Source organism: Balaenoptera borealis (assembly GCF_965194805.1).
Source record: "Balaenoptera borealis genome assembly, chromosome: 11".
NCBI lineage: Eukaryota > Metazoa > Chordata > Mammalia > Artiodactyla > Balaenopteridae > Balaenoptera > Balaenoptera borealis.
Window position 1 is genome coordinate 2,271,468 of NC_138868.1, and position 14,387 is coordinate 2,285,854.

Here is a 14,387-nt window from a genome sequence, read left to right on the forward strand (position 1 = left end):
CAGACAAGAGACTGGTCCCCAGACATCCGGCCGGGGACACCTGTCAGCCCTTCCAGCTGGGTGAGGGTGTCAGGCAGCTGGGGCAGAGAGAGGGCACCTCTTCGAAACTTCTCGAGTGAGGTCACTTCCCCGGCGGTGATTTCCCCAGCGGTGACGAGGCCAGGCCCTCCAGGCTGTGGCCCAACCAGCCTGGGGAAAGGAAGCTGAGGAAGCTGTGCATCACGGCAGCCCCTGCGCCTGGGGCTCAATACCATGCTCTTCCTGTGGGCGGCAGTGCTCAGGGACAGCCCTGAGGACGGGCCCCCGCTCCCCTGCCTGGAAGACCCCCTCCTCTTGCCTCTTCTAGGAAGCCCTCTGGGATTGCCAGGGCACACCCTCGGGCCTGCTCCCACCAGCCACATGACTGCCAGGCCTTGGAGTTCCATTGCCTGCTCCATGCAAGTCTGGGGAGGCCCGGGGGAGGCCCCAGCTGCCGGGAGGTGCAGCACCTGAGAAGTGGCCTGATGTCACCTGACCTGAGCCCAACATAGCCCATTGGCCGTGGCCTGTGACTCAGGCCTGCCCTCAGTCCCTCTCCCCAAAGCTGCAGCCTGGGAAAAGTGAGAGGCCCAAGGGCAGGAGGCAGGAGGCCTGTCCCCACCTGGTTTCAGGCTCTGTCAGCCTGGCCCCACCTGGTTTCAGGCTCTCACTGTCAGCCTGGCCTTGGTCTCTCAGGGCTGTGTCCCTCGTCCCTCTGTCTGGCTCCCTGAGCCCCTCAGCTGGAGTCCGACAGGCAGGCCCCACCTCACAAGGCGCTGGGGATCGAATGAGAAACTGACACACCACCCAGAGCGCCTTTCCCCTCCTTGGGTCCTGGCAAGCTCCCGTTCACCCCTCAGCACCCTGCTCAGAAGTCACTACCAGGGCTTCCCTAGTGGCACAGTGGTTGAGAGTGCCTGCCGATGCAGGGGACACGGGTTCGAGCCCTGGTCTGGGAAGATCCCACGTGCCGCGGAGCAACTGGGCCCGTGAGCCACAACTACTGAGCCTGCGCGTCTGGAGCCTGTGCTCCGCAACAAGAGAGGCCGCGATAATGAGAGGCCCGCGCACCGCGATAAAGAGTGGCCTCTGCTCGCCGCAACTAGAGAAAGCTCTCCCACAGAAACGAAGACCCAACACAGCCATAAAAATAAATAAAAAATAAATAAATTAAAAAAAAAAAAAAAGAAGTCACTACCAGCTCCTAAAATGCAGTGACAATGTCTTAGTCTTTGGGGCCCTCAGGGCCCAGCCCAGGCACTCAGAAAGTGCTTTTGGAAATGAGTGGACTTAAAAAGCATCTACCTCCCTGTCCAAGAGACCCAGCTCTCTGCTCAGAGCAACTGATGTTGGTGGAGACTGTCTGTGAAACCAGAACACCTCGGGGCGGGGTGGGGGGGTCTGGTGTCAGGGACAGGGCCAGGCTGGTCCAGGCCTGGAGGCGCTAAGAGGAGGGGCCTCTCCCATCGTCACAGAATGCGGAGGGGGTAGGGGAGCCAGCTGTCATTCCTGTCACTCAGCAGAGACTGCCCAGGGCCTGGTTCACGGGGACAAGTGACCTTTCTGGAATCTCGGATGAATGTATGAACAAAACACAGGAAAGGAGGGAGGGCGAGTGGGCAAGGCATGGCCGCCACCCTCTGGACGGTGCTCAGCCCTTGCAGCTGCCTGGGCTGCGTCATCACAGGACAGATAGGACGTCTTGCTCCCGCCCAGCCCGACCCCAGAGGCTGTGCAGCAGGTCTGGGGTGGGACCCTGTCATGTGTATTTTTTTTTTCTCTTTTTGGTCATGTGTGTTTTATTTTTTTCTTAAAGATTTATTTATTTAGGCCGTGCTGCGCAGCACGCGGGATCTCAGTTCCCCGACCAGGGATGGAACCCGTGCCCCCTGCAGTGGAAGCGCTGAGTCCTAACCACTGGACTGCCAGGGAGTCCCTGTCATGTGTATCGTAATTCCAAGTTCTTTACTACTTCAAACATTTACCAAAATAGTTACCAACTGCTGACAGAAAAAGTAAAAAATGGCTGAAATTATTTCAAACTTCTGAGCGCTCCTCTCTCACGACCCCACCTCAGGTCCACTCTTGATGCGGTAAATGACCTTTGATCCTTTTTACTGGGTTGGCCAAAATGTTCGTTTTTTTCCGTAAGATGGCTCTAGTAGCGCTTAGTTGTCTTTAACTTCAAAACAATTTCGTTACGTTGTATTGTGACAGCTGTCGTATCAGCGTGCACTTAAAAATACTTACCAAAATTGGTGAATTTTTCTGTAGCCATTTTAATACTGAAGATGGAAGAAAAAAAAGCAACATTTTCGGCATATTATGCTTTATTATTTCAAGAAGGTAAAAACGCAACTGAAACGCATAAAAAGATTTGTGCAGTGTATAGAGACGGTGCTGTGACTGATCGAACGTGTCAAAAGTGGTCTGTGAAACGAAAAATGGAAGTGGTGTGTTCCCCACCCCTCCCTGCACCCATGTGCCTGGGCTTCCCTTTGTTTCCCTTTTCCACTTACGCCCCCCATGTGTGTCTCTACAGCCACCTTGCCACTGAGCCGTAAGACAAATGTACAGGGAGAAGCAAAGTCTATAGAACATAGTCTTTGTAAGGGACTGAAGTGATCACTGCTTTTGGGTGCATTGAGGGATTATCAGTACTTCTGGCTTTGTGAGGGCTCTTACATTTTGTCTGAGAAACCAAAGGGCTGTCAGTAGGGAGCTGTGTGGAAGGTGGGACTCTGAAGTGTATTTTGGAAATTCATCACCACCCTCTCCCAAATTATAGAATTTTTAAACAACAAAGAAGCTGTGGCCCTTTCCACTCTCTCCTGGCCTCTGGTACTGCTCCTCTCTGCCTCGTTTCCTGCATTCCATGGCTTGAAACCTCGGCCTGGTGTGGCTCCTTCCTTTTCCCTCTTTGTCAAACCCTCTTCAAAGGAGTAACAGGTGAGCGGACTGGGTCAGCCCAGCCACCTTCCCAACTGTGGTGTGCGTGTAACACATACACAGGGTGGATGGAGAAGAGGCTGCAGATTAAAATACACTCCCCCTAAAAAGGGGAAGGGGGAGTGTGACACTTTCTTTCCATGTTCAAGTGAAAATAATGTACCCTGCAAAAAAAAAAAAAAAAAAAAGTGGTCTGTGAAGTTTTGTGCTGGAGATTTCTCGCTGGACGATGCTTCACGGTCAGGTAGGCCAGTTGAAGTTGAGAGCGATCAAATCGAGACATTAACTTAGAACAATCAATGTTATACCACGCGGGAGATAGCCGACATACTCAAAACATGCCGACATACTCAAAATATCCAAATCAAGCGCTGAAAATCATTTGCACCAGCTTGGTTATGTGAATCGCTTTGATGTTTGGGTTCCACGTAAGTTAAGCGAAAAAAACCTTCTTGACCGTATTTCCGCATGCGATTCTCTACATAAACGTAACGAAAACGTTCCGTTTTTAAAACAAATTGTGACAGGCGATGAAAAGTGGATACTGTACAATAATGTGGCACGGAAGAGATCGTGGGGCAAGCGAAATGAACCACCACCAACACCACCAAAGGCCGGTCTTCATCCAAAGAAGGTGATGTTGTGTATAGGGCAGGATTGGAAGGGAGTCCTCTATCATGAGCTCCTTACAGAAAACCAAACGATTAATTCCAAGTACTGCTCTCAATTGATGAAAAGTGCCCAAGCACTGGATGAAAAGTGTCCAGAATTAGCAGAAAACGCATAATCTTCCATCAGGATAACACAAGACCGCATGTTTCTTTGATGACCAGGCAAAAACTGTTACAGCGTGGCTGGGAAGTTCTGATTCATCCGCTTTATTCACCAGACATTGCCCCTTCAGATTTCCATTTATTTCGGTCTTGACAAAATCCCCTTAATGGAAAAAATTTCAATTCATTGGAAGACTGTAAAAGGCACCTGGAACAGTTTTTTGCTCAAAAAGATAAAAAGTTTTGGGAAGATGGAATTATGAAGTTGCCTGAAAAACGGCAGAAGGTAATGGAACGAAACGGTGAATGTGTTGTTCAATAAAGTTCTTAGTGAAAATGAAAAATCTGTCTTTTTACTTAAAAACCGAAGGAACTTTTTGGCCAACCCAATAAAAAATGCATTGGCATTACCTCAAAAAATTAAGAATAGCATTCTCATGTGATCGAGAAATTCCACTTCCGGGTTTGTCCCCAAAAGAAGTAAAGCAGAGACTTGAAGAGATGGTTGCACACCAGTGTTCACAGCAGCTATCATTCACAGCAGCCGAAAGTGGAAGCACGTGCCCGTCCGTGGATGAATGGATACACAAAACGTGGTCCATGTACACAATGGAGTATTACTCAGCCTTAAAAAGGAAGGAAATCGTGACACAGGCTGCAATGTGGATGAGCCTTGGGGACATTATGCTCAGTGAAATAAGGCAGACATAGAAGGACAAATTCTGATTCCACTCACACGAGGTCCCTGGAGTCATCAAATCCTTAGAGACAGGAAGCAGGATGGTGGGGGCCAGGGGCTGGGGTAGGGGAGGGGAGGGGAGTGTTTAATGGGGACAGAGTGTCAGTTTGGGAAGGTGGAAAGTTCTGGAGACGGATGGTGGGGATGGCTGTACAATATCGTGAATGAACTTAATGCCACTGAGCTGGCTGCTAGAAATGGTTAAGATGCTAAATTGTATGTAATGTGTATTCTAGCACAACTTAGAAAATGTGAAAACCCAGGTCTGCACAGACACGAGCTTGCATTTTTAATCTGTTTGATAGAAAGGGAGACAGGTCTTGTTTTCTTCTAGGTCGTGGGTGTCCCCCATGAGTCCGCCTCCCTTCCACCGGCCACACTCCGTCATCTAATCACCTCCTGTGCTGGGTGGGCCTCAGGCTGCAGTTCCCGTGAGCAATGTTGCCGGAGTGTCTGTGTGCCGCTGACCATACCCGTACGTGCAGCGTTTCACCAGGGCAGTTGGGAGGACATGAATTGCTGAGTTAAACATGTCACAACTCTGACAAGATTGCCTGAAAACCAATTTACAGCCCTCCTGACAGGGTGCCCGTTTCCCCAAAGCTGGCCTAACAATGCATGCTCTGTATTACCAATTGTGGCCCAAACTGGGGTCCGGTCTCCACAGGCATTTCTCTGCGCCCCACATGTCTGCCGTCTTTGTCTTCACATGCTTGTGTCTGTCTGAAAAGTTTCTGTAGGGGGTGACGGTGGCCCTCCCCCAACAGATGTGTCCGTGTCTTCATCCCAGAACCTATGAATGTGACCTTATACAGTAAAAGAGTGAATAGGGTCCCACTCACATGAGGTCCCCAGAGTTGTCATTCACAGAGACAGGAAGTAGACGGTGGGGGCTGGGGGAGGAGGAAGGGAGTGAGTGTTTAACAGGGACAGAGCGTCAGTTTGGGAAGATGGAAAGTTCTGGAGATGGATGGAGGTGATGACCTTATATGGCAAAAGATGCGATTAAATTCATGACCTTGAGAGGAGGAGTTGCTCCTGGATTATCGAGGAGCCTGAATGCCAGCACACGTGTCCTCATCAGAGACACAGGAGAAGAGGAGGCCACATGACAACAGAGAGAAGCCGGAGGGACGTGGCCACAGCCCAGAGATGCCTGGAGCCCCAGAAGCTGGAAGGGACAGGAGGATCCTTCCCTAGAGCCGCTGTGGCCCTGCCAACACCTTGATTGTGGATTTCTGGCCTCCAGAACTGTAAAAGTTTAAGTTTCTGTTTGTTTTAAGCCACCCAGTTTGTGGTCGGTTGTTGCAGCAGCGACAGGAGACTGATACAGCCCCCAGGGACAGCCCCCAGGGAGTCTGGTGCTGAGCCTGCCCCGCCCTCCCAACCACACCTTCTCACCCTCCCCTGGGCCTGCAGCGCAGTCTGATGGCAGATGAGGACCAGACAAGAGTGACGGGGTCGTTAGCTGACCATGGGTGGTGAAGTCCAGGCTTCCCAGGGACCACCGGTGAGTTTTGAGCTGGGTTTTCAAGGATGAGTAGGAGTTCTCCACATCACCTGGCTTCCCCAGGCACAGACAAGGAGACAGAGCTCCTCGGATGTCTGGAAATCCAGATGGAAGTACTTCCTGGCCAGGAGGAGAGCCAGAGGCCAGGAGAGCAGCTTTGGGATGTTCAGAGGGGCCTGAGCCGGTGGGACCTGGCCAGGGGGTCCCCTCGGCCCCTCCTCTGGGTAGAGACTCTGTGCTTTCTTTGGACAATCAGCCCCTCACCAGGCACCGCAGTCTTGGGGCTGGTCTCTGCCCGTGGCCCCTCCCATACACCAGCCCCATCCTGGCCCCCCACCCATGAGCTGCTGAGGGGCTGGGCGTCCTGGCCCAGGGTCCCCAGGCCCCCCTACACACCACCCCAGGTATCTCATGCTCAAAACAGTGTCCCCTTGTGCCTCCCACTTTGCAGGCCAGAGGCCAGGCGCTCTCTTCCCTGCTTCCTTAAGTCCACCCTCCCCCTTCTGTACCACCACCTGCCCGCCGGCGCAACTCCTGTCCCAGCCTCTAGCCCGGCTGCCTGTGGCCATCTGCACGAGTGTCCTGGGGCTACTATAACAGATGACCACACACTTTGAAGAACACAGATCTATTACCTTCCGGTTCTGGAGGCCAGAGAGGATGGGCTGAAAGCCTGAGGAAAGACCCCGGCCCAGCCCCTTCCTGAGCCCCTTCCTCAGGTCCAGTCTCCTCCCATCCTCCTTGGAGCCCCTCAGCCCTGCCCTGTGACGGGACCCCAAGGACCGGGCCTGGGGGTGCCTCTCACAGTTCCCTCCCCCACTTCCACTGCAGAGCTGGGAAAGGTGACCTGTCCAGGTCACAGAGGGTCACAGCCTAGGGGGCTGGGCCCCGTCCTCTGCTCGGTTCTCCTCCTTCTCAGGAGGTCAGGGTTCTGGTCCCTGGGAGGGCAGCTCCAGGAGCTCTGCTGGGACCTTCCAGCCCCCTGCCAAAAACGGGGCCAAGGCAGAAGAGCCCAGACTACGCTGGCCCGGTGCCTGCCCCTCGGAGCCTGCCTGCCCCCCGAGACGCACGCTCCAAGCTCACTGAGGCCCAGAGCTCCAAACTGGCAGGAACTGGGGAGGTGGTGTGGGCAGCCCTGCCCGTGCCCGGGGTCTGAGTAGGAGGGCGGCTCTGGCCTCACACGCTGGGCTTCCTCTCCCGTATCCCCAGGCTGGCAAGTGATGGTTCTCCTCACACCCCAGATGCATGAGCTGGGGAGGCTGAGGCTTGGTGGACACCCCCAGACTTCCAGAGGAGCCCTGGAGAAAGCCCCCAGCCCGAGCGGGAGGAGCCTGCAGAGGGTGTGTCTGTGGGGTCTCCTGCCCCTGTCCTCCTGGGCCTGGCCAAGGTCCACAGACCCCACGAGCCCGGAGCCCAGCTGGGCCGGGCCAGGCCAGGCCTGTTAGGTTGCCACGGAAAGTCACATCCGGCCAACGCCCTCGAGCTGAGTCTGTGTGGCCAGGCTGGCTCAGTGACTGGCCGGGCGGTGACACCTCGGGGCGGGCGGGGCCTCCACCAGGCACACCAAGGTGACTTGGCCTCGGGGTGTGTCCGAGCCTCACCCACCCCGGAGGCCTGAGGAGGCGGGGCTGAAGGGGGTCTCCAGGGTCAGCGCCCAGTGGGAATCCACAGACAGAGGGTCCCAGGCTCCGAGGCTGTGAGGCGGATCCCAGGTAGACAAGGCACCCGGAGAATCACACCAAGTTCAGAGGGACCGAAAGCTCAGCCAGGGCCGGGGAGGGGTCTTGGAGGTCCTGCTGTCGGGGGCCTGCCGGCTGGGTTTGGGGTCATGGGCTCCCCCCCGCCACGGGGCTCTGCCCTCTGAGCTTGGGGCTGGGAGGACGTGTCCGCCTCCACAGGAAGGAAGCTGCTTGGAAGGGCTCGGAAGCAGGGGCCAAAAGTCCAGGTGCGGCTGCGCCAGGCAGGCCGTTGGCAGGGAGCCAGGGGCCACCCACGCTTGGGACAGTGCCCTCCAGCAGGGCCCCAGCCCCCGAGACGGCCCCTGCTGCAACCAGGGGCTTGGCTGGCGGCCAGGGGCTCCCTCAGGGTGCAGCTGGAGGTGGCCCCTCTCCCACGGGGCCTCTGCAGCCCACCCAGCATTGCCCGGCCCACTGGGCACTCAGAGGTGGGGGGGTGGGCGGGGGTGTGTGGAGGAGACAGTCTGAGCAGAGGGCAGGTCAGAGGTCAGCAGCACTACCAAGACAGCCCAGCTGCCCACCTCTGGGGCAAGGCTTGGAGGAACCCCCCCTCTACCCTACGCGGCCCCCGCAAAAGCGCTCAGGGAGCAGAAGCCCAGCTTGGCCCGTGACAGCCTGGGCTTAAAGAAGGGAGCCCTTGGGCTTCCCTGGTAGCACAGCGGTTAAGAATCCACCTGCCAGTGCAGGGGACTCGGGTTCGAGCCCTGGTCCGGGAAGATCCCACATGCCACGGAGCAACTAAGCCCGTGCGCCACAACTACTGAGCCTGCGCTCTAGAGCCCACAAGCCACAACTACTGAGCCCGTGTGCCACAACTACTGAGCCTGCGCGCCTATAGCCTGTGCTCCACAAGAAGAGAAGCAACCACAACGAGAAGCCTGCGCACAAGAGCAGCCGCCGCTCGCCGCAACTAGAGAAAAACCCACGCAGCAACCAAAACACAACACAGCCAAAAATAAATATATAAATAAACTTTTTAAAAAAGAAGGGGGCTTCCCTGGTGGCGCAGTGGTTAAGAATCCGCCTGCCAATGCAGGGGACACAGGTTCGAGCCCTGGTCCGGGAAGGTCCCACATGCCGCGGAGCCACTAAGCCCATGCGCCACAACTACTGAGCCTGCGCTCTAGAGCTCGCGAGCCACAACTACTGAAGCCCTCGCGCCTAGAGCCTGTGCTCCGCAACAAGAGAAACCACCGCAATGAGTAGCCCCTGCTCGCCGCAACCAGAGAAAGCCCATGCACAGCAACAAAGACCCAATGCAGCCAAAAATAAAAATAAATAATTAAAAAAAAAAAAAAAAAAGGGGAGCCCTTGGTCCTGGGGGGACTGCGGGGCCCTGGAAAGGGGGGTTGGGTCTCTGCTTGGCCCCTGCCCCACCAAGTCGGGGCCATGAACCAGCAGAGCAGGCTGGCCGCCGGGGGGGGGAGGGGCCTGGGAAGCCTTGTCACCACCCCAGGCCCTAGGTGCCACAACTCCCAACTCCTAAAGGGGAAAACCAGAGTTTTAAGTGGAATCACCCCAACTTGTGGGGCTTTTGAAAAATCAGCCTCATTAAAGTATAATTTACATACGTACAACCAAACGTCCCCATCTGAGGGACTTTGATGAGTGTGACAAGCGAACAGGCAACCCAGATAGCACCCCGGGCAGCCCCAGGCCCGCCCCCAGGCAGCCGTGGTCACCGTGTGGTCTGGAAGGTTTGGAAGTCAGAGATTCGTCATCGAAGGCCCCGCTCAGGTGATGCTTTCGAGAGCCCCATGTTGCTGGGCTCCTGTGGCCAAGGATTAGTCCACGTGGGGTGCAGACCACTGCTGTCACCCCACCTTTAGGCAGGGAGCTCCTGCTCCCCAAGGCCGGGGCACAGGGCCACGCACCGCCCGGAAGTCAGGATGCCGAGGCTGGCAAAGGGGGGAACTCAGAACGGCAGCTGGGCCCGGAGTCGGTCCCTGGTTTGTTTTTTTAAATAAATTTATTTATTTTTGGCTGCGTTGGGTCTTCGTTGCTGTGCGCAGGCTTCCTCTAGTTGCGGCGAGCAGGGGCTACTCTTCGTTGCGGTGCGTGGGCTTCTCATTGCAGTGGCTTCTCTTGTTGCGGAGCACGGGCTCTAGGTGCGTGGGCTCAGTAGTTGTGGCTCGCGGGCTCTAGAGCGCAGGCTCAGTAACTGTGGCGCACAGGCTTAGTTGCTCCGCGGCATGTGGGATCTTCCGGGACTAGGGCTCGAACCTGTGTCCTCTGCAGTGGCAGGAGGACTCTTAACCACTGCGCCACCAGGGAAAGTCCCGGCCCTTTGGTTTTGAGCGTGTGTGACAGACGAGACCCAGGCCCTGTGGGAGAGGCATCGAACCAGGCCCTGCGGCCTGCGACAGAACAAGGGTGGCCTGGGGAGAGTAACGCAGGGAGGGGGGAGGGCAGGGGTGGCAGAGGCCCCGGGAGGAAAGGTGGCCCCTCACGAGCATTGTGAAGGCCAGGCCCAGAGGGGGCCCCGAAGCAGGGCTGGGGAGGCCTGGCCATCGAAGCCGTCCCCAGCATGCGGCAGTCCAGAGGCTCAGTGGGGACGGAGGCCAAGCAGGCAGGCAGTGCTGCGGTCCCGTGGCGACAGCAGCCTGGGCCCCAGGAAGCTGCAGCTCCCAGGCAGAGCCGGCCACCAGGAGTGCCACCCTCCTGCTGCCTCCGGGCTGACGGCTCCGGGCAAACCCACTGGACGCTCCGTGACCTTCCAGCACAAGTGGCAAGGACTGACAAGAGCCCTGGAGCCTGTGACTGCCCAGGGTGAGGCAGGGCGCTCCAAGGCACCAGAGGGTCCAACAGGAGGGTGCGTGGCTGTGGGGTCAGAGCCACAGCGCACGGCTGGGGAGGGCACGGCCTCAGGGCTTCGTGCTGCAGCCTTGCCACCAAGTGTACCCAGAACAGCTGAGTGGCAGCCTGAGGCCCCAGCGCCCCGGGCGAGCGTGGCACCCTCGCCCACCCTTCTTACCCACGGGGGAAATAAACCCGATGCCACAATGTGAACAATCTAAACATCCCTCCCTTTGCCCCCATTTACACTGGTCTGATGTAAAACCACTGTGTCTGGTCACTACGTCACATGGTTCCCCACAGAGAACGCAGAAAGGGGTCCACCAAAGCCTGGTATTCCCCCAGGCACGCAGCTCCTCTGACTGGGCACCCACACACAGGTGTGTTCACGCAGGTGTGCACTCACGCACAGGTGCGCTCACCATACAGGTTCTGCTCCTCTCAACACATCCCAGAGGACATTCCCCACTGGCAGGCAGGTGCCCTTGTCCTCTGTGGTCACGAAGCCCACTGTGGGCGTGGGACTTTTTCTTTTTTTTAAATGTTTATTTGGCTGCGTCGGGATCTTTTTATCTAGTCGCAGCACGCGGGATCTTTCGCTGTGGTGCGCGGGATCTTAGTTCCCCGACCAGGGATTGAACCTGCATCCCCTGCCCTGCAAGGCGGATTCTTAACCACTGGATCGCCAGGGAAGTCCCTGACTCATCGTGTCTCCTGGGGGATGAGGAAGGGCCTCCCCCACCCCCTGGCCATCTCAAACTGCGGCGGCACCTACCGCCCACCTGCTCGCACACAGGTGACCCACACCTCCTCTCCTGAAGCCCCACAGACTGCTGGGCGGAGGCCCCACCAGTCTCCTCAGGCTCTCGTCACACCACCTGCCAAACCCTCGCTGCCCCCGACCGATCAGCGAGAAGACAGCCTCTCACCTGACTCGCCAGCACGCTTCACGTGCCCGAAGGCAGGGTCACTGCTCTGGGCATGAACTCGGCACCACCACCCGCCGGTGACCGTCAGGAGAGGGACAGGTGCCCAGCGGGATCAGGTGCTCCCGGCACTAAACTGTCTCCGCTCTCCCCCTGCAAGTTACCTGCGCACGTCACTTTGTGCAACCGTGTCTGATCCCATAGGTACTTGTCAAGTCCGCTGTCCTAAATGCGGTCACTCGGAGGGCCCGGGGTCAGCAGGGATGGTAGCTCCGCTGGAGGTGGGGCGGGGCCCCGAGGGGACTGGGTGGGGGGCACGCAGGCCTCCAAGCACCCTCCGAGGATGGGCTTTTTGTTGCATGTCTGCAGGAACGAGGCCCCCCTGGCGCCCCAGTCTCTTCTCGGTGGCCGTCGGGGCAGGCCTGGGCGAGGCTCACCACCGCCCACCTCGTGGGGGTCCGGACCCGGCCGGCCCGGGGGCCTCAGGAGTGGACGACATTCTGGCTCTACGGTCGTCTTGGACACCCCGAAAGCACGTTTCTTCCTAAGCCTTGCTTGGCCCTTCTCGTGACCTCCGGTGCGCTCCCTCTGGCCGCTCCCGGGAGAAGCCACCCCCGCCGGCAGGAGGCAACGGGCAAGCTGGGCACCAGCTCCTGTGCTGCATGCGGGTCGGGCCGATCCCCAGATGGGCAGCTGGAGCGAGAGCCCGGGCACCAGGTGTCTCCCCGCTAATGAAGGGAAGCAGGGAGGGCGCAAGCACCAGAAAAGCACCAGCGAGAAGACACGCCGAACGTGGCCATGGCACAGCAAGTGTCCCTCCTGGAACCTTCTCATCGGAAAGGCCCAGCCCCGCACACGTGGAGAAACGACTCTCTGCTGGGGGGAGGAGCAGACGCTCTCTCGGGGCAGCAAAGAGCCCACCCGGGACCCCAAACCCACCCCGACGGTGAAGTGGGCCTGCAGCCCTAACTCAAGACGGGCTTTAAAGCCTCAAACTCAGAACAGAAGAGGAGGAGCCCGGAAGTCCTGGATCTGCCCACGCCTGGGCTCCAGAGACCCGGGCTCCAGAGACCCCGTCCGGGAGGCTGCGCGACCACTTCCGCGAGCCCCACCCGCCCCGAGTGCCCCAACCCGCCGGGCCTCCTGCAATGAAGACACACACAGCGCTGGGCTCGCAGTTCACAACTTTAATAGAATATTCTAACTAGTCTGTACAAATTGAAAACACCGTATTCAGTTATAAATGTATCTATCATAAGTAAGGCTGAGCGCTCTACAGCCTGGCCACAGCGTGGATGCCCCTGGGGCCAGAGGTCACACACTCGACACCCACATTCCAGCCAAGAACGGTCGCTCGGAACCCAGGGCTTTTAAGACAAGATGAATGTGAGGCTGAGGAACGGGAGCTACCGAGAAAGCAAGACATTCTACACACTGCGTGGGAAAGCTGTACTTTCCTGCCCGAGCCCCTCCCTGCAAAGCCTGGCAAACTCTGGCTCTGCCCACAGCCCCACCCCCGTCCTCAGCGCCAAGCGTGGCCCGTGCGTCCCGAGAACCAGCCCCGGCCCACGGCTGGCGGGAGGGAGGGCCTTCTGCCATGCGGGTGGACCACCAACTCCTGCTTGGGGAGACCCAACTCCTGTTGGGTCTCTGGTGCCCACAGGGTCTCAGAAACTCGAAGGACAGCTCACGTCCCAAGCCCTCACAAGCGTGAGAGAGAAATAAATACGAGATGAACCACAAAAGCTTGCGCCTCAGGCTCAGCGGGCGCCGCAACCCTCACCGCAGCCCCGAGGAAAATAAAACCAAAGAGCGAGCAGGATGAGAAATGGTGCCAACCCCGGCCAGCTCTCCCGAGACAACTGGAAACTGCATGTGGGTTTCTTCCAATGAAACAGGAATCCCGTCTGATGGCGGGAGGGGTGAACTGGTTCTACATGCCCTGGAACTGCACCCTGGACACGTGCCCCTGGCGTCAAGTGATCCACCCCCACCCCACCGCCCCGGCGGTCTGCGAGGCCCTTCCCAAGGCAGGGCTGGGCGGGTCCACTGAGCTGCACCCAAGGCCGCAGAGGGTGCTGGAATTAAACCTCCTATTTCTGAAATGCATCTGAGTTGCCACTGTACAGGTTAAGCAAAATAATAAAGTAAAAGGAGAAGTTAAAGTGAAAACCATGCACTTGAAAACAAGTCAGGCGTAAGCACTTGTCCACACGCGCGAGCGGCGCCTCACTGCTGCTTGCACTCCGAGGGCTGGCTGGGCTCCTTCTGTCAACGAGAGAGAACAAGACTTGTAGAGAACCGAGCAATTCCATCAACCAGGCATCTCCAACCAACAACGAAAACAAAGACTCAAGTAGTTCACTCGTTCTTACTGAAAACACGGCCACTACAAATATACTTTAAAAATAGTAACAAATAAGCAGCTAACTTCCCAGAAACAAGGTCACAGCGGGGCTGCCTCTTTCTGTATAAAGACATTCTAATTCTCAGCAGGAGGGTCTCGGGGTGAGGGAGGTCCTCGGGTGGCAGACAGTAATTAAACGCACAGCAGTGCCCCCGCCCCAAAGCTGGCAGGCGCCTCAGCTCTGGGGTGAGCACGCGGGGAGCAGCGCCGGCTCCCTTCCATCCCCGAGGCGAACAAGGCTCCCGGCGCTGCCTGGAGCACACCGGCCCCCAGGCCGGGCCCTGAAGCAAAGCCTCTCCTGCACTGGCCCGTGGCGCCCTGACAAAGGACGAGAGGCCACTAGGAACTCCACAGCCCAGCCCCAATCCTCCCAGGAGCCCCCAGTTGGGAATTCCATCCTTTCGGAGCAGGCACGAGCGAGACGAGGGGCAGACTCACTTCAGCATGATCTGACGGCTGTGTCTCACACCACTGAAACCCATTTAGCAACCCATGAATTCCGTGTGGAGGCCAGCACAGCCTGAGAGACAGGT

General features: G+C 57.5%; 1 protein-coding gene across 8 annotated transcripts in view; it reads right to left on the reverse strand.

The window, feature by feature from the left end:
- Positions 1–1,786: 1,786 nt before the first annotated feature.
- Positions 1,787–14,387, reverse strand: part of NAP1L4 (nucleosome assembly protein 1 like 4) — a 75,441-nt gene continuing 62,840 nt past the window's right edge. For 6 of the 8 annotated variants that reach the window (XM_082342025.1, XM_082342023.1, XM_082342022.1 and 3 more), the window contains one exon: positions 12,620–13,715. In XM_082342025.1, the coding sequence (XP_082198151.1) occupies positions 13,677–13,715 (39 nt within the window). In that variant the 3' untranslated portion in view covers positions 12,620–13,676. Of the gene's footprint in view, positions 4,367–12,619; positions 13,716–14,387 lie in introns of those variants that run through there. The other 2 variants (XM_082342026.1, XM_082342020.1) reach the window with 1 other exon arrangement.